The sequence below is a fragment of the Zootoca vivipara genome, chromosome 11 (genome assembly GCF_965207765.1).
Source record: "Zootoca vivipara chromosome 11, rZooViv2.hap1.1, whole genome shotgun sequence".
NCBI classification, from domain to species: Eukaryota; Metazoa; Chordata; class Lepidosauria; order Squamata; family Lacertidae; genus Zootoca; species Zootoca vivipara.
This window is the reverse complement of record NC_142594.1, coordinates 36,756,592-36,777,305: the sequence shown is the minus strand read 5'-3', so window position 1 is coordinate 36,777,305 and position 20,714 is coordinate 36,756,592. Positions and strand designations below refer to the sequence as shown.

General features: G+C 42.1%; 1 protein-coding gene and 1 pseudogene across 2 annotated transcripts in view; both read left to right on the top strand.

The window, feature by feature from the left end:
- The first annotated feature begins 3,183 nt into the window (after nucleotides 1-3,183).
- LOC118092222 (large ribosomal subunit protein eL36 pseudogene) lies at nucleotides 3,184-3,565 on the top strand (annotated as a pseudogene).
- An 8,850-nt stretch (nucleotides 3,566-12,415) lies between these two features.
- The window catches only part of DNAJC1 (DnaJ heat shock protein family (Hsp40) member C1), a 71,694-nt gene continuing 63,395 nt past the window's right edge, over nucleotides 12,416-20,714 (top strand). For both annotated transcript variants that reach the window (XM_088653920.1, XM_035129311.3), the window contains exon 1: nucleotides 12,416-12,690. In XM_088653920.1, the coding sequence (XP_088510046.1) occupies nucleotides 12,517-12,690 (174 nt within the window). In that variant the 5' untranslated portion in view covers nucleotides 12,416-12,516. The remainder of the gene's footprint in view (nucleotides 12,691-20,714) is intronic.

Genomic DNA, 20,714 nt, shown 5'->3' with positions numbered 1-20,714 from the left:
GAGGTCTAAGTGAGCAGGAGTCTTGTTCATTCCGGCCTCTGAATATTTTTCTTCCCAAGACCACTGGGATAATAGAAGCCTGTGGAGCAGAGGTAAAGGTAAAGGGACCCTTGACCATTAGGTCCAGTTGTGACCGACTCTGGGGTTGCGGCGCTCATCTCACATTATTGGCCAAGGGAGCCTGCTTACAGCTTCCAGGTCATGTGGCCAGCATGACTAACCCGCTTCTGGCGAACGAGAGCAGTGCACGGAAACGCCGTTTACTTTCCCGCTTGGAGTGCTGCCTATTTATCTACTTGTACTTTGAGGTGCTTTCGAACTGCTAGGTTGGCAGGAGCTGGGACCAAGCAACGGGAGCTCACCCCATAGCAGGGATTCGAACCGCTGACCTTCTGATCAGCAAGCCCTGTGGTTTAACCCACAGCGCCACCTGGAAGCTCTTTTTAATCTAACTACATCACTAGTAGTTAGTGGCTGGTGGGAAGGGAACCAAGCACGTATATTCTTCTTTCTCCCCTTCCGTGCCTTCCACTATCTCAAAGACGGTTCGCACGTTACTTTAACTGCAGAGCATCCATAAGCAGAACACCTTGAGTTTCCAACACTGAGCTCCTTGGGTCTGGAACTGCCATTTCTCATCCCAACTGGGTTTCAAGGAAGCCATTGCGGTATCTTGCATCACCCTCAAGGGCAGTCCTTTCCTAGAACATAATCGAGAGGTTTAGACACTTCCTATTATATATACTGTATGGGGGAAATTGTGGCTAGCGGTATAGGAAGGATGTTCTGCCATCGTGACCAGCGCTTTCCCCATGAAGCTGCCTGCCAGCATTGGTGTGGATGCTAAGGCTGCATACATACAACATTTTCTTCTAGAATTATCAATTCCAGCTTCAGTATCTCAGTGGTTGCCATTGTTGGGACTGCTGTCTTGTAGGATGACTGACTATGCATGGCATTTTAAACAATAAATGATAATTGGGGCTGAAACATTTAGACAGCAATCCTACATATGCTATGCACAATACTCTTTAGAAATAAGTTCCATTGAACTCAAGGGGGTTTGTGGCTGAGTAGACATGCATAGGATCTCACTATTCATTATTGGGTTGGAGTAAACCATTGTGACCCTTTAGATCTATCTAAAAGGTGCCTGCTTATTGGACAGCACCTTCTTTTGTAAGTTTTGAAATTACTTTGAATAGGTATTTGCAGGGCTTTCCCCCCAGCTAGGACTCACTGGAACTCAGTTGCATACCATTGCCATTATAAGAGAACATGGTGAGTTCCAGCATCCTTTCCCCCTAAAAAAATAGCACTTTGTTTGCAAACAAACAAAATACCCTTGATGTCATGAACTGGCAGTACAGCGGGGAGGTGGAAGAAGATCATGGGTGTAGGTGTGACTGGGGCATATGGGGCAGGCTGGGGATGGAGAAGGAGAGGCTGGTGTAGAAAGTACACAACGGACACCCACTGTTTGTTATTTGAACCTGTCTCTTATGTAAATCCTGTGTAGTATGAGTAAGAAAGACGTTATACAGCCCAAGCATTGATTGTGAATCAGGTGCCTCTGCTGTAGTATTCCTGGGAATATATTTCCCAAGCCAGTGGGGGCATCTCCTTCTGTGATGGGTTAACTAGGATTACTTTCCTGGCACTGGCCCAGAGCAAAGAAAAATATATCTAAGTTGAATATCCCTTCTTCCTATGGTTTGATGGGGCCAGAGCCTCCTGGGGCAAAGGTACAGCTTCCACCTGTGTTTTAGTCTTGGCACATCTGAGTTTACAGATTAAACACTGGAGGGTGCCCAGCTGGCCGACACGGACAAAGGGGCCACCCACAACCCCTTAACTTTATTTGGAGTGCAGCAAGCCTAGCATTGCGCTGTGTACAGCCTTTTGTGTTTTGGCAAGGAAGCTGGATTGGGGGAGGGTGAATGCAAGGGAAATCAGGAAGACGAAAAGGAAGCAGGGCGATCGAAAAGATGCTTTCACTTTGCAGGCAGTTCTCCGTGATTACAAAACTAGTACTTAAAACCATTTGTACAGCGTTTTGACAAAGAGAGAGGGAGAGATTTATATTGTTTATTGGGGTCTTTGATAGAAACTGAAACTGAGGTTGTTATAAAAACTCTGGAAATAGTAAGCAATTAAAACGAGACAGCTGTTACTCAAGTCTTTTCCAGTCTCCCAGGAACCCAGCTCATATTGCAGCCTGAGTGCATGCTGCTTTTCATTGGCTCCAGGCCACTGTTTATGTCACAGCCAAACGGGCCTCAATTTTAGTTTGGCCTGAAGGAGAGAAGGGGAAAAAAATTCTGATACTTGGAAAGTATTTTAGAAGTGCTGAGCCACAGTGCTTCAGATGTAAAATGCATCCCTCCCAGAAGTGCCAGTGGTTCAGTTTTGGAGAGGACACTCCTCTGTTTGCAAGTCCAGTTGAAAGATAAAAGATCCCTAAGCAGGAGGAGGAGCAGCCCTGAAGTTGCCTATCAACAGTTAGCACTTGGGCAGCAGACTGAGGACACAGTTACATCCAGGGCTGGCCCAAGACATTTTGGCAGCTCAGGCAAACCACAAAATGGGGTGAATGAAGATCTACATTGGGAACAAAGGAGGAATAAATATCTACATTGGGGAAAAGGGGGAGTGGAATCAAATAAATAAAACCTTACCCAACAGTTGAAGTGGGAATCAAAGGCTGTTGAGGTGTGTGTGTGCTCTGAATGACACTAGGATGACACAGTAGTCACCCAGATGCCTGTGGGAAACCTGCAAGTAGGACTTGAGCATGAGAGCACTCACCCTACCTGTGGTTTCCAGCAACTGGATTGCTGCCTCTGCTCTGACCATGAAGGCAGGCCATGGCCATCATAGCTGAGGCCTTTGGTAGCCTCATCCTCCATGAATTTGTCTAATCCTCTTTTAAAGCCATTCAAGCTGATGGCCAACGCTGCCTCGTGTGAGAGCAAGTTCCATAGTTTACTATGCGCTGTGTGAAGAAGTACTGTACTTTCATTTATCTCTATTGAATCTCTGACATGCTGAGGGCAACGCGTAGTTCACAAATGTTTGCCTCTGCCTTATAAGGTACAGGGATCCCCGTGGGACTGCAGTCATCAACATACTTGGTCAATGTTTTTTTCCTGGTGGGGCTTGGACGGAGCAGCAGCTGCAGCAGCAGCCATGGCAATCTGCTACCCAATGGCCGTGGGCCTGAACAAGGGCCACAAGGTGACCAAGAACGTGGTGAAGCCATGCCAGTGCCAACACCGTGGGCAGCTGACCAAGCACACCAAGTTCATCCGGGACATGATTCGGGAAGTGTGTGGCTTCGCACCTTACGAGAGGCGCGCGATGGAACTTCTCAAGGTCTCCAAAGACAAGCGAGCTCTGAAGTGCATCAAGAAAAAGGTGGGCACACACATCCGAGCCAAGAGGAAGAGGAGCTGAGCAACGTCTTGGCGGCCATGAGGATAGCAGCTGCCAAGAAGGAATAGAAGCTGCCTGTTCCCCCCACCCCTCAAAGAAAGCACCCAATAAACTTATTTCAAAGAAAAAACCATACTTGGTCAATTTACTTGGGTAGTTTTTAGATGAAGCAATGGACAATTTTGCCACTTGGGTCATGTCCCCAGAACGAGTTATATAACCAACTGTGAGAAGAAACTTTGCACATTTGAAGATCTCGCCCTTAGCAAAATAGTAGATAGCCATGGACTTCAACTGAAACTGCTATTTATTTCGTAAAAGGAAGGAAGGGAAATCTGCAAGCACTGCTGCCCACAAAACGTGGCTGACGTTTGTGCAGTACTCAAATTCCAATCAGTCCGAAAGAGTGCAATGAGGGTGGTGATTTCATTTTATGGAAGAGCAAAAAATCAATCTATCTAAGATCGCTTTGTCGTGAAGGTTAATTTCAAAGCTTTTGTATAAAACAGCACTGGACAAAGTAAGGGAGTGAAACAGACTGAAGAAACCCCTTAAGGGAGGAAGGGAGGATGAGTGTCTCTGTGCTAATGCATTTGATGAGCATTATCAGGAAACAGCATGTAGCTCGAGTCCCATGAAAAGTAAAATAGCACCAAAAAGCGGGGGAGGGATTAAGTGAAAAGTGTTGAGCACATTACAGATACCATTACCATTCTGAGTGACAAAAAGTTCCTCGGAGACCAAGTTCTCTCAATGTGGTAATTTCCACGGATCTTCTTTCCAGCCCTTTTGCACTTGGACTGTGGTCAAACCACAGTTGTTTCATCCTTCAGATCTGTTGGTCGGCAGCTGCATAGGTTACAGGTGGGATTGATGAAATCAAATTTGGTTGATTGGATCACTGCCCATGGCCAGGATGGAGAGGCTCCAGCCTCTCAGATGTTGCTGAACTACAAATTCCATTACTACAGAAAGTTCATCAGCCCTGCCCTATGGTATTGATCTTTTCAAATAAACAGTTACTCTAAAATGATCCATAGCCCATTCATAAATGCAAGCCATCCAGCAGTCAGGTGCTCCCTTGCAGTCTTCAGCATCCAGGGTCCCGTACAAATGTTTTGGACTCCAGTTCCCAGCATGCTCTGCTCAGTGGGGCTAATGGCAGCTGCAGTCCAAAAACATCTGGAGAGTAGCAGGCTAGAGAATGACAACTTTCTTTCAAAACAATGCACCAAACATTCTGCTTTCAAGTTCCAAAATGGAGATTATTTGTCTTAACTGAAAACAGCTATCTTCTTGGAATTAAAACAAGTAATTAGAGGGCTGTTTTGAAATACTACTCTCTTTCTAAAAGAACAGCAGCAGCAGCAACTGTAACTACTAGGACTGCCCATTACAATGTTTCACTGTAGAAGCCAGAACAAAATGCCATCAAAGGGAGATGCGGCAAACTCCAAAGTAGAGCTGGTTTGCTTTTTTGCCGCTCCGAATAACAGAAGTTTTTACTAACCACTTAAAGAAACACTGAACAGGAAATATAAAAATAGTTATGTGAGAAGCTCTTTCCCTCAGAAAATATTATTTTAGCATACCTTGTGTATAGTGTAATAATTCCAAACGAAACATTGTTAAAAGTGCAAAAATAAGCGGGCTTGAAACATGTTATGGAGCATTTCAGGATGATTAATAGCTCAGGATTGAAAAAGTGAGTGACAAGACAGAGAGAGATTGAGAGTGAAGGATGGCTTAAGGCAGCTGGGAGAGTGCCGGAGAATTTACAGCTGACTAGGGAGGGACGCGGGTGGCGCTGTGGTCTAAACCACTGAGCCTAGGGCTTGCTGATCAGAAGGTCGGCAGTTCGAATTCGCAGGATGGGTGAGCTCCCGTTGCTTGGTCCCAGCTCCTGCCCACCTAGCAGTTCGAAATCACATCAAAGTGCAAGTAGATAAATGGGTACCACTCCGGCGGGAAGGTAAACGGCGTTTCCGTGCACTGCTCTGGTTCGTCAGAAGCGGCTTAGTCATGCTGGCCACATGACCTGGAAGCTGTCTGTGGACAAACGCCGGCTCCCTTGGCCTATAGAGCGAGATGAGCGCCGCATCCCCAGAGTCGGACACGACTGGACCTAATGGCCAGGGGTACCCTAACCTAGGGGTGGACATATCTGTCAGGTTTGGTTCTCCCAGTTCCTGATCCCCACCCCCGTCTTAAATTCAGTTTTCCATTCTGCAGCAATTAGAGATACAGTAATCAAAAAAGGATCCTCATGAAAATTCACCAGCATTTTGCTGTGAATTTCTCCTAGCAGGCACATTTTTGCATGTTGTTTTGAAAATATATATATTTTAAAAGCAAGTTACTCTAATAAGTTTAGTATATTGTGTGTGTGTGTGTGTATGTTAAATTTATATACCTCCCTTCATCCAAATATCATAGAGTGAGTTACAATATAAATATGCAACTTATTTTATATATGTATATTCAGTATGTTCGTATGTTTGTGCGTTTGTATAATTTTCACTAATGCATATTTGTACGCTTTACTTGGCTGAGGTGACTGCATTGCAAAATTAAGATAAATGTTAATTTTGAAGGTTATCTGTCTTTTTGTTACATATCACTTTGGAAAGTGTTAAATTAGGGAAGTGTGCCTTTAAATGTGAACTGAATTTAATTTCTCAATTTCTCCACCATCCCTACACCTGACCAATCTGATTTATATGTTTGAAATTTTATTATTTGTTTCAAACATATTCCATTGTGCAGTGCTGCCTTTAATTCAGAACTGCTTCAGCTTTCACATATGATCATGGTTTCAGTGCGATCAATTCTATTGATTAGAAGAAAAGGTGGTAGATAAGAATCGACAGCTATTTCATACATTATGCAGGATAAACCTGGATTTACCTCCTAGTGTACACTCAGTGGGGAACTGTGGCTAATTCTGGTCCCCCAATGGGTTTGCTTATTTGATGCAAGTGTGTGAAAACATTAATTTTTGTCACATTCACACCTTACACTTTTAGGTGAAAACATATTGGGAGTACAGCTCGAAACAAAACAAGGAAAGCATGATATAAAACTGCAAAATAAATACTGTTTAATGCAAACGTCCGTAATGAAATCAAAATAGTTTTAAAAAAAATAAATAAAAAGTCACACCAGGAAGCTGCCATTTTAGGCAGAGGAGTAAAGGGTTTTTTTGTCTCTTTTTGTTTCCTCAAGATGCTCCCCCCCCAGTGAATTTACAGGTGTGTTTTCATCCCTGTAAATTTACCCTTGCGTAGTTGGTGTTGGCATTCTAAATACTAAATGTGCACTAGGAGAGCAAAGAGTTTTAGGATGCCAGTGCCCTCATTCCTTTGCTCCAGTCCTCTGAGGCTGCTTTTAATTTAAAAACAAATACAACAGAGACACACACTTGTGTGTAATGTGTAGTTTGGCCAAAAGACTGGGCTTTTGTTAGTTTTGCAGGAATGTCATAGTTGAGAGGCGCTGCTACCAAAAATATTGCTGTATGTATCCTTGCAGTCCTGGTGACATGTGAACAAGAAGGTGTTGTAAGACAATTGTAGGACTAAATTCTGCATTATTGTAAGCATGTGGCTCAAAGGCCTGGTGAAAAAGAAATGTTTTTGCCTGGTGCATAAAGGCATGTCATGATGGCACCAGGTGAGCCTTCCTGGGGAGGGCACTAGAGTGCAACAACATCTGGAGGCCCACAGGTTTTCTATCCATCCCCTAGGGACACGTTATGAGATGCGGATATGATGGTGTCTCCCCTATCCCCTCCATTTTCCTGACTGCAGATCCCTTCTCATATACTGTATAAGTATTTGCCCACCAGTTGATGTTTTATCTGAACAATGTTTACAAGGTGTTGATTAATAACTTGATCCTCATAAACAAGAAAAACAATGAGAACCCTTAAAAAAAATCCCCTGCCTTGCTTTTTAGAGAAAACCAACAAAATAAGAGAATTAAATAACCAGTGCCATTAGTTATTTTGATCAGACTGGAATCTTAAATGCCAAAACAGTAAGAATCTCTGTATAGTACAGTGTAGCAGAATATTGATGGTGTAACTATCTCCATAGCTTTCTACAGCATTACTGTCCAGGTAATTATTTTGAAACATTAGGTTCTAACCATTTATTATGAGGCCTACATTATGCAATGTTCTTTAATAATGTTTTGAACAAGGAGACCTGAAAGACAAATTATTTTTTTACTAGTTCACACAGATTTGGATGTTTTCATTACCTCACAAATGGGTAACCTAATTTGTACCTACCGTAAAAGGCCCATCGTGGTGATATCCTGGCTGAATTATTTTATCCAATGCCTAACACTTTGCTATTGATCCTTCTGTTGTGCCATATGCTACTCATGGTACAACTTGCGTTAGCGACAAAACATGCTTTGTGACAAGTACAACATTAACAATATGTGGTGATATCATGCATGGCATGGCTTTTGCCTGGCTTTGGCTCATGGGGAGGGAAAGGGCTCTTGCAGTGCAAAGCTGCCAGGAATGATTGCCAATGCGAGAGTTTTCCATAACTGCTTCCATAACTGTTCCTTGACTGTAATTAGAGCAAAATGTACAATTAGTGCTGCAGTTACAATCTTTGTTTACTGCCTAAAAAGCAAAGCAAAACTCTCCTGTTAACAGAATTTCCTTTGTAGTGGCATGAAGCTAAGGTTTGTTGCACAAAACCAGCACAAAAAACCCCATTGGCACAGGTTTGGGGAGATAGGATAATTCTACGTTATGAATGTTATTATAAGTTGTTTCAGTGGGATTGCTTGACCACAGTTGTCCATGCATTGGTAATTTCACACTGGACAACTGCAATGCACTCCATGTTATTTTTGAGGTTGGTCTGGAGGTTGTAGGTGGTGCAGAATACAGCCACCAGGTTCCTTATGGGGGCAAGCAACTGACAGTATTTAACACTTTCTTTGTGGGATTTGCACTGTCTGTCAATCTGCTACTGGGTTGCTTTTGAAGTGTTACTACTAACATATGAGACCCTATACAGCTCAAGATCAGTTTACTTGAGAGATGGCCTGGTTCCTTATGCTATATATAGTATACCCAGCAAATCACTGCAGTCTGTAGAACAGCTTCTCCTTCAAATCCCTATTGCTATATATATTTTTTTTTTATAATGACAGATATTCTCTCTATCACACTGAACTGTCGGGCAAGTGATAAAATCGTAGAGATGGAAGGAACTTAGAAGTCATCTACCCTGCACAAAGAAACAGAAAGTTGGTTTGTGGGAGGAGGAAAACGAATTGATGTATTTTGATGTAACACTAAACCATAGTGTTACATGAATGAGATACAGGCTTAGGTGATCTCTGAATTATCTGAAATAGCTGTGAGGAGATTACTGGAAACATTTGCTTCCAGTTTAAACTAACTGCAACTTGTTATTTCATCCAAAATGGAACAAACTATAGTAAGCTTAAATGATGGTTTGTCTAAATAAGTCAAGTTCAAATTGTGGTTTCTGATCTTAACTTATTTGAATATATACCATATTTAAAACTAACTACATTTCCTAGTTTGGATGAAACAATTGACTGTGACTAGATCAAAATGGAAACAGATGCTTCTAATCTGCAGCCAGAGGAGGGGGGAGAGCAGGCTTGTGTATGTAACACTAAACTATGGTTTAGTCACTATGGTGCTACATCCAGTGCAGGTCAATATTTTATGGTGTCATGTTGGATAAAATGAGAGCAAGGTACTTGAAATGAATAACTGTAGGAACAAAAGGATATTGAAAGTTAACAAACACTGGTAGTATAATTTTAGATGCTTTGATTCAGAATCAAATGTTCTACATCAGATTTTCTTTCTTTTAAGCATTATCACTGATCATGCTTCTTGTGATCAACCAAGAATCAGGAAAAATGTGACTTCCTGATACAGTATCTTCTTTTTATTGATCCCTGTTTTGTTTTATATTTCTCTAGTTAGCTTTTCTAGCCTAGAACATTTCTGAAATGACACACATGCCTCACTGGGATAAGTGCAAAATGCCTTGAGGATCAGAGTTTCTAATCCTTAACATACTTTTCAACACAATCCAATTGTATATTGGCTCTGAAAGAAACCCCAGTATGTTCAATAGGGTTTACTCCTAGGATTTATTTTATTAAGACATTTGTAGGTTGCCCTTCAATTTGTCAAAACTTCCAAGGCAGCTGACAACAAAATAGGACAATATCAACTGCACATTAGGATTGAAAGCACAGTGGTAGGAGATAAGTTGTTGGTATAAAGGTTCTCCTCATAATTTTAACTTGCTCCATATTTCATCTTAATGGCAAGAAAAAAAAACCTTTAAGAGAATAATTATGTTGTGAACTGAGAATGGCTGAGATAAATTTCTCCTTGCCCCCTTGTGGTCAAATGGTTTTTTAAAATTTTTTTACTGCAAATATCCATGAATCTTACATGAAAACAGTTGTGAAATTTAAGGTTTGATTACTTTAAAAGCTGGAAATGTAGGGTTGGTGGTGAAATGAGTACTCTAGTTCAGAACCAGCTCCTGCTTTAAGCAAAGATCAATCTTGTGGGGGCCCTTTTCTTTTGGTGGGCGTTGGTGGGTTGAGCTTGTCATGGTGGAAGGCAATGGGAACATCAGGTAACTGGAGGCTGCCATTATAATTTCCCACAATGCTCCAGAGTGATACCATGTCTGAACCATTGTGGAAAATTAAAATGTCAACTAGATACAGATGTTTGCTGCTGTTTGCTGCTGTTTGGAACACCAGGTCAATGTGTTTGTTTAGAGGAGGCCCAGGACAGATAGCAGTGATGGTTCCTTCTGTGACATTGGGGCCTTGGCAGTTGTCCAAGGATGTTAGGAGCTGATACCAGGCCTGCTCTAGCTAGGCTTGGTATCAGTTCCTTAGACAGGTAGAAGCAACAGTCTTTTGGCTGAGGTATTATCACATTATTATGATATTATGTTGGCCATTTGGGTGGGATTTAAGTCTAGGCTCTTCACAGGCAATTATTTCAAATTAATAGAATGACTAGCTCTTACCTTCCTGCCAACCTAGCAGTTCAAAAGTACGTAAAAGTGAAAGTAGATAAATAGGTACCACTTTGGTGGGAAGGTAAACGGCGTTTCCGTGTGCTGCTCTGGTTCACCAGAAGTGACTTAGTCATGCTGGCCACATGACCTGGAACCAGTTTCTACAGATATATGTTTGGATAGATCCTACTTCTAAAGCATGTATGAAATGTTGGTCCATCCCACTTCACAACTTTATGGGTCAATAACTCCTGATAAAATAAGGGAAGTGAGTGGTTATTTTAAAGCCATGGCACAGTTTGGTCTATTAATTCTTAGATTGTGGGCAGAACCTGCTTTTATTGTACCATGCAGTAGTAATTGTTGGTAATAACAAGAAGAGCAATCACAATTAGGTGCTTTATGGCTATGAATATTGCACCACACAATCCATTCTTGGTTTTGTCTGGGTATCTGGCAGTCTTTTAAAATATATATTTAGCATTCATGTAGTCAAGCCTGACAGCGATTAAATACCACCTGAGAATGAGTTTTAGCTGATAATAATTGATTTACTAATTTTTGTTGAGGTAGATTTACAGTAGTGTTTGGAGCTTTATACTCATTTTTAATTCTTTTGAGAAGATAAAAGTGTGGCTAAATATTTATATTTGAGGTTACGGAATTCCATCACAAATGACATCGATGTCCTCATTTAGGTGCAAGATGAAAATGTTTTTGCTTACCCAGGCTTCAAAATGTAACCAACCAGCTATTTTGTATATGCTATTGTGTTGCTAACATCTTTTTTATTGCCGTGCCATGTATTGTATGTGTTATTAGGCAGTCTGGGATATAAGTACCAGAAAATGTGTATGTGTACATAATTTAGCCATACTTTTGTCTACACAAAGGAATTAAAAGTGAGCACACTTCCATGGTTAGTCACAACAATTTAAAATACAGCATTAAAAATAGTTTAAAACAAATTAACAACCACAAGCTTAGTAGTGGATAGTTCCATAGTGGATAGTTCACTGAAGGCATCAACTACAGGTGCTGCAGCAGCAAAAATGGCAAAATCAGTACTGTATTAACAATGATAAGGAAAGGGACTGAAAACAATTCAGCAATAATCATCCTAGTGACAGCCCCACTATGTAAAACGATTGTGTGGGCAGAAATAGGTCTCCTTTGTGTAACGTCATATGCTTTCCCAAAAATCTTCATGCTTTCCCAAAATCAGTTGGTAAATAAAGGCACTTGTTAAGATTCATCTATGACAAATCCGTGAAAGCGACAAAGCTTGAATCATGATTTGGAATATAATTTACTTCTCTCTCTCTCTGAGGCCTTTGCTGAACAAATGCAGTAAACTCTGTTGCTATATTCGAACGATTATCCCATTCGTATCCCCGCAGCAACCTAGGGAGGGTAGGACTGTCTCATAGAGACAGCGGACCGAACCTAAGATCCACCCAGCGAGTTCCGTGTCCTGAGCTAACGTGTGAACCCGCGCCTCCCTGGCCCGGTTCTTTTGCAGGCTTCCCCTCTGACACGCTGTCGGGAAAAGTTTCGCTTTTTTGTGGGTGCTTATGGGTGGCGGTTGGGAAAGTCGGCTGTGTGCTGTTGCGAAGGATCCTGTTTTGTTTATAGCGCGAGAGAGGCCTCGTTTCCCCTTGGATGTGGGGGCGGCTGGCAGCTGCTGCCGTTGCGGCGGCGGCAGCAGCTCCCCTCCCCTCGCAGCCTCCCTCGGCCTGGCTGGAGGTTTCTTTTCTTCCAGGCCTTCCCAAAACACAAGCCTCCCGGCATCGGCCGGTTGCTAGGCGTCGTGACGACAGAGTTGCGACGGGCGGTGATTGGCGGAGGCCCTGCTCTCCCCCCACCCCTGTGGGATTTGCAGGGGGAGGGGCGGAACCGGCGCGGATGCTGGAGCATGCGCAGTGGGAGGCGAGCGTCCTGCCCGGCCACGTCTGCCGGGTCCTGCCGCAAGCGGCTGTGCTGAGGAGAGCCCGGCTGAGGAGGCCAGCTGCTCGGCCCCATGGGCTGCTCTGCGCGACCCTCGGCGGGGCTGCGCCGCCGGCCCCTGCTGCTGCTACTCGCGCTTCTTCTGCTCGCGCAGCCCGCCTTGGCTTGGGAGAGCGGAGACTTGGAGCTCTTCGACCTGGTGGAGGAGGTCCCGCAAAACTTCTACGTCTTCCTGGGAGTTGAGCAGGTATGGGGAGGGAGCGCGAGGAGGAGACCCCCACCCCGGGCGGGCGCAGGGTCCGGCCTGGCCCGCCGTTCCTGCTTCCCTTCCGGCTGGGCCCGGCTGCGACCTCCTCTGAAACCCGGGGCTCGGGCCCGGAGCGTTTGGGGCGGCCGAGAGCCGGGACCAGAGGGCTCCTGAGCATATGCAGATAAACTTCTCGGCCTGGCTCCGCGTATCTGGGGGGAGGTTTGTGAAGCAGGTCTATAGTGTTATAAAGTTGTGTGCGTATGTTTTAAAAGTATGCAGTGCTGCCTCTTCTACCTCTTGGAGCTTATTTGTTGCCCACTCTCTACCGTTTCTCCCTGTGGCGAGGAAACCCAGCTTTCCCTTGACCTCTTCTCTCCCCCCCCCCCCCAATCTAGGCCACCAAACCTGCAAACTTCTTACCGGTATATTCTCCCGCCCCCCACTGCTTTTATGGTAGTGGCCTATTTCCCTTTTTTGGAGACTTTTTGCACCCTAAACCTGTCCAAATTTATGAGTGAAAACTTACACGTTACCCTTCCGTTTCTGGAGGAAGCCATGTGATGCATGCTTATTTTCTTGCTATTTCCCTCTAACATTCTGAAGTATAGGCTGCTCCCAATATTCTAATTGTCTGTTCATTAACATTGCCTTCGGAGGCCTGTCACTGTGTGTCCCTGTCTTTGGAGTTTTGTCTGGTGTCCTAAGAAAGGTCTGTCCGGCACCCTTCCTTTTAACATCTTAGCTGTGGGTTAAAAGTGATTTTTTTTTTACCTTTAGTTTTTAATCAACAACAAGATATTGCTGCTGTGTTTGTGGCACTGATTTTATTGATATGTACTTATTTTATTTGGTAGTTTTGCTTTTGTTTTGGTTTACTTATTGTTGTTTATCTTGATTGTGTACTAACTTGTGAATCTATTAGATTAAAAAGCAAGATATAAATGCGTTAAATGAATGAATGAATGCATTGGATGTGTGGCTGCTATTGAGCAGCTACTAGGAAAAATTAAAAGTTATCTTAAGTTTGTATTAGGAAATAGTGTCCAGCTAAACAGTATTGTAAAAGATCAGGTTAACTATTCTGAAACAGATTTGAATGGATTTTACGTTTTGTTTTTTAAATAAAGACTGATTTAGCAGATCTGGCAGAATCTAGTCAGCAGGTGGCTCAGCTTATTTCTGCTCCTGATGTTTGAACAGGAGTAGCTACTTTGCTTGAGGTTCAAACTTTCCTTGAAGTGTGTAATATAATTTCAATTTGAAACTGGCATAGTTGAGACATAAACCTAACTATGAACCGAATCTAATCATCATGTTCAGTTCTGATTCAGACATTAATGTAAAATGATGCAATAACTGGTTCAGTTACTATGAACTTATGTTTTGCAGATTGATAACCAACACTTCTTGCGGAGTAAGTCTGATGAGAGTGAATATAGTGATGAATACTTAACTAGAGAATTTTTATATATTTAAAACATGGTGGCGGATCCAAAGAACCATGCTTCTTCCTCTGTCCCTCCAACTGATCTTAAAAGGGCTCTCCCCTGAACAGTATTTGTTGAAGCCTGAGAACTTGCAGTTGGAAGGGGAACTTGTAGAAGCCCACAACATAATTGCCTAGGTGCATGCTTGAGGATCATTGGATCTTTACTGTTTTCACACACAAATACCACATCCTGTAGAATTCTATCAGTTAGATTTTATCATTGCACAATCAGAATGAATGTCAGGAACCAAAATGTTTTTTCTGTGCAGCTTGAGCAGGAGCACTGAACAGTTACTTATTGCAGCTTGTCTCTGCTTACCCCACCCCACTGCCCTGCTCACAGTTGTGGAGAAAATTTTTACGTTATGAATGGTCCCTGTCACCATTAAGAAAAAGAAGTAGGAATATGCCAGAATATTTGTGGACTGTCCCTGGATTAGGTGACTCTTCTTCTATAAGTTCACAAAGTCCTTGACCTACCTCAAGGTTGTCATATGAACTAGCCAGATGTTTAACTGATAATCACAGTCAGCCTGTCATTTTAAAAAATAAGACTTTAGAGCTGTCTTGCCCAAAAAGGTGCCTTCTAGATGGATTGTATTATAACTTCTGTCAGCCTTAGCCAATATTACCAATGGTCACCTATTTGGGGAGCTGTGGAACTTGTTGAGTGGCACTATTATTATTATTATTATTATTATTATTATTATTATTATTATTACTACTACTACTACTACTACTATTTACTAAATTTGTATGCCCCCTTCATCTGTACATCTCAGGACGGTTCACAACATAAAATTACAATATGAAAACCAACCATAAAATACATAATAAAAAGATAACGGAAAACAAATTCCCTTCTCCCACAATACATTTAAGAGGGCTTTGGTTGTTAATCAGCCAAAGGCCTGGTTGAAGAGGAATGTTTTCGGCTGGCACCTAAAGGCATGTAATGAAGCCACCAGTTGAATCTCCCTGGTGAGAGCTTTCCACAAATGGGGAGTCAGTGCAAAAAAAAGGCCTGCTTCTGTGTTGCCACCCGTCGGACCTCTCATGGAGGAGGCACACGAAGAACAGCCTCTCAAGTGTCTGGGTGGGTTCATATGGAAAGAGGTGGGTTCATATGGAAAGAGGTGGGTTCATATGGAAAGAGGTATTGCAGTCCTAAGCCGTTTAAGACTTTATAGGTCAAAACCAGCACTTTGAATTGGGCCTGGAAACTAATTGTCAGCCCATGCAGTCAGGCCAGGATTGGTGGAATATGCTCAAGCCACCTTGCCCCAGTGAACAACGTGGCCACCAAATTCTGCACCAGCTGAAGTTTCTGAAGCATCTTATATATAACACGCTGCAGTAATCTAACCTAGAGATTACCAGAACATAGGCAATGGTAGCTGGCTTGTCCCTGTCCAGATAAGAGTGTCGCTGTTCCACCAGCTAAAGCTGATGCAAGCTGAAATAGGTTGGGGAAGGCTGTTTTAGAGATTCCAATGCATACACATGGGCAAAATGCAACCAATTAGTGAAATATGGCGATTCTAATTTGTGGGGAAGTGGGGGGGGGTCATCACAGTTCATTTCTGGATTAAATATGAAGAAAAATACGTAGCCTTTCCCCATCATTGGTGGCATCATTGTCAAATCCAGCACCGTACGATGGCTGGGCCATTTTGCCTGTTTAAGAATTTGTCCCTGGTCGAAAGAGCCTTGAACTCTGTCATCAGAAAAATAGTACAAGTATTATTGTCCGTTCCACAGTCTTTCCATGGACTAACAACTGAATTGAGCTCACAGATCATCAGTGGTTCACAGAACCAAGTATGAGATAAGGGATGAGGTACTACTTGCCCCAAGAGAGACTTGAGGCATAATATTTGCTTTTTTTATGCAGGAAGTAGCTACTTGGCCTGGCCATTCTAAGAACTGGATATTTCCCCTTCTAAGCTATGCAAATAAGGGCTGGCTCAGTTCTCAGTGGCTCCCATTCAGACTGGGACATGGTTGAGGGTGGAATAGAGGCATCTTTCACTCACTCCAGACACAAGGTCATCCATCACCTGAGCAGCAGCATCTGAGTAAAGCCATTTACTTTCTTTTATATAAATGAATGACTGCTCTTCATTCATAGGGTAGAAAAATAAAAGTGCTGTGCTTGAGTACAAACCTTACCTAGTTTATGACCCTGTGGCTTGATGTGTCTTTCTGCACAGAAACATGCTGCATCTGTGGGTTCTTCAATATACAGGCCTCTTTCCCATGCATTCCATTGCTCATTATCAATGACAAGCATTTCAGTAGAAACAAATAGATTGTTCTATACTTACTCACTCACTCTCTCTCTCTCTTAAAAGTGCTTTATTTTAAACAAACTAATTTATTGTTAGCCCTTCTGCTAGAATGTTGAATTGAGGATAACTGCTGCACCTTTAGAAAATTAACCTGTGAAGTAGTTCTGTTACCTGGATGTACATCTAAACTACGTATGAGCTGAAATGCAACTTCTAAAACTTGACCAAGCACGTTTTCTATATGAAGAATACATAACAACAAAACCAGTCAGTTTTCAAGGACAGTGCAAATGTTGTATTATTTAGACCTGAATAACTTTTTCAGAACTTGATGATGACATCTGCTTGGTCTGTAGCTATAGCAACTCCTCAATGGCTTCCTTTCTAATTTTCACATAGAATTGACATTTTAACAGTGCATTCAGAGCACTTAATAACCTTATGACAAGAATCCCCTAAACAGATCTGCAATAAGATTAAAGAAAAATCTGTATATGGGACAGTAGTTTTTTTAAAAAAACGCTTCATAACTGGAGGCTTAAAGATGATAGTTCTTCTTACCAGCATATATAAAGTAATTTCTTAAACAATTAATATATATTCTTTTCTTTTTTGCAATGGAAAAAACACCGAACATATTTTTCTTATTGGAACTCAATCAACAGAAGTTCAAGCGGTTCTTGAGGATACTGAATAACCTTTAAGCAAACCTAGGCATAAGTACCAATTAGTCATAACTTCCTTGGTCTCCAGCTGATGTTTACAATGTATGAAGTCTTAGCTCTCCTCCTTGAGGCATGGAGGAAGATCTTAAGTTTTGTTTTCCACATTCCACATTTGTGAAAATGTTCTGGCTAGCTCCCTGGTCTATGCCAGTCCTAGTTCTTAGACATATTGACCACTTCCATAGAAGAAGTTTTAAATTGCCTTGGAGCTCTGCTTTAGGATGTTTTTGTGAATGTCTGATAATTCTTAATGTGGAAGAGAGTCCTTTGTGAAGTGCACAATTTGAACTGAAATAATAAAAACAATAGCATTTTATCTGTAATTTAAAAAGTATTCTGTTATGTAACACAATGGTGGGAAGGGTGATTCCTGTGGAAGGAAGATTTAATTTTCTTTAGAAACCTTTCGTTGTAGGCTATTTTGTGCAGAGCTATCACCTTTTGTATTTAGCTGTACATTTCTTGTTCTGGGTATATTGTCCCTGGTCATTTGACTTGGTTGACTTTGGTAAGTGGTAGAGGCCAGATAATGTGAACAAGGGAAGGCTTAGATCGGGAATCCCCAAACTGCAGCCCTCCAGATGTTTTGGCCTACAACTCCCATGATCCCTAGCTAACAGGACCAGTGGTCAGGGATGATGGGAATTGTAGTCCAAAACATCTGGAGGGCCGAAGTTTGGGGATGCCTGGCTTAGATTAAGCTCATCCTTCTGCACCCATGACCAAACGTGAAGTTGCTTAATATTTGGTGTGTAACCAATTGCTGCTTTTTAACAATGTCAATCTAGTAGACATTGTGAAGTACTCCTGTAAGCATGCTACTGATTTCATTTGATTCTAACATTTTGTCTGCCAAGATCTTTTCTCGTTTCCCTTAGATCTGCTAGTGATCTTGCCAGTGTTTGAGCTTGTAGTGCAGACTTTGCTCTAGATGAGACGGGGTGGTGGTGGTGGATAGTTTTGCCTGTGCTCAGTTGTATCAGGCAGCTTTGTAGACCTGAGTAGGCTAACAGCTGCACATTCAACTTATCCTTGTCCAATGACAGCATACACAGAATCAGCTGCCTTGTCTGCTCCTGACGACTCAACGTGTGTTCGCTCTCTGAGAAAGATATGACAAATCCAGAGAGATTTGTCATATCTTTCTTAAAGCACTAATGCTGGCTTGCTGTCAGTTCAAGGTAAGCATGACTTCCATTCTTTCCAAATCCTCCCTGCATCTTTCTGAATTATGCCCTGCATGTCAGGGTCACAGCCTAGGTGTAATCTTCTGACCTAGTGTGCCCTCTTTACCCATGGCTATTCCAGTGCCTTGTTCTGCTAGCTGCTACTGCAACTGATGCAAGCTTTGCTTTGTTCTCTGTAGTGCAAAGCTTTATTGGCTTTCCAGCTTGATAGAGAAATATGTAGAGTTGTGTGGATAATTATTCTTGCACTGCATGTCTGTCCATTGGTTGCAAAACCAAACACACACCTGCTTTTGCTAACCACAACATTGCTGGTTCCATATATTCTATATATGCTTAATAGTCTTTGGTGGGATTCGTAGCATCCAATGCCTGTGAATTCCTCCAATTAGCTGTGTGAAAGAACTACTGCTTTGGGGTTATGATGGAAAGCAGTAGTGCACATGTGAGTGGTTGCCTAGTAACTGCCTGCATGATTAATTCCACCCTTGTGTGATTATGCCTCCCCTGTCCTGTGGGCATGAAGCAGGCTCTAAACTGCGAAGTCACAGCCAGGGTGGCAACTCGGGAAAGAGGCTTGCTTTTGTTGGCAATTTTTCCCAGGTCACCTTTAGTCTAAAAGTTGCCCTGTACTAATTATTAGCATAGTGAGAAGTTTATATTTCCTGTATTTTTCCACCTTTTTATGGTGAGTCTTGGATTATTTTTGTTTTAACTTGCCATTATGATACAAAGTGGAGATCAGTCATATGGGGTAAAATAAATTCCTTTTCACTATATATATATATATATTCTCTCCATGGAAACTTTTCCATTTCTCAAAATGCATTTTAAATAAAAATAATGTCTATCATGAATGGATAGTATATTTTTCAATTTGAAGGGTTGTTTCAAACTTGTAATTCTGTTGCTCCAGAAGGCTATTGCTAAGAAACAAGGTGAAAAATGGATTAGTATCTGCCCCAGTTGGGAGAGGGAGGGAATGGATTTACTTCATTTCTTCAGAACAGCTGATGAACCCAATTGCTGCATTTCTAAGAGGGTTCTGTGCATGCACACCTACAGTAAGTCAGCTACTGTACTGGATATGTCCTTAGTGAATTCTTCTGTTCCTTTCCACCAGGTAGTTTGTTCCTATTCATTTAACTGTTGAAGCCTTGATCTTAAGAGGCACAGGCAACTTTCTTTCTCTAGCTGTTTGTGTTACCAAAACTACAATTTCCAACAGACTGGATGATTTCCAGTTCAGTATTCCTCTTACCTGAGTAGCATTGATGAGATTTTTCTTTCTGGCTGTTGACACACTGGATCCCTAATTATTTTTGGGGGGAGAGGGGGTTCACATTACTAAGCTGCCGTGTACTTTTGACTTTGTAGACTTTTAGATTAAATTTTGGACCCCAAGAATTGCCAATATTTAAAATAACAGTTTAGAACATTTGAAAAGGGATATGTGTAGATTGAGGTAGCCAACATGATGCCCTCCTGTTATTGGACTACAACGCCCATCATACTTGATCATGGACTGGTTGATAGGAATAGTAGTCCAACAGCATATGGAGGGCACCATGTTGGCTATCTTGGGATAGGTAACCAAAGAAGAAACATCTGCATTAGAGTAGCGATCTGTCTTACTGTAGACTTGCTCCTTGTTTCTACACTGACCGCATTTGGATGATTGGAAACTTATTCACCTAGGCATCTTTATCCCCAATAGGATGCTTCCTTGCTCTTTTTGGCTCTCCCCATTCCCCAGAAGTCAGTTTAAAATATGCCCTTCAATCTTTTTAATATTATAAGCACCATCCGTCTGTTTCCATCTTTGGTTTCCAGTGAAGCCCATTCCAGTACAGGGCCAGCTTATCCCAATATGTTGTTCCCTAGTGCCTGACAAATCCAAACCCTTCCAGCAAACACCACCATTTAATCCATGCAGCTTTACCTGTCTAGCTGGCCGTGCAAGTGGAACAGCTGGGATTTAAAACAAGAGTTTACTTGGAGGGTTTCATTTAAACTTCCTACCTGCCAGTCTCAATTTTGCTTCTCTGGTTGGGCAGGGAAGAAGTGCCTTTGAGCTGAAGTCATACTGGCTCTAAAGGGTGGGTGGGGGAAGGAAACGAAGGAGGAGCATAATCCCAAATGTCTGTAAAAAGGATATGTCGGGTAATTAACTAAAATGACACAGGACCGTCCTTCAAATAAGGATAAACGTGTTTGTGTAGTTCACAGAACTGCACATTTCAAGTTACCTTCATATTTTTTTAAAAAATTATTGAATATATAATATATATTGTGAATATAATGTATATTTTGCTTAGCAATAAATTTA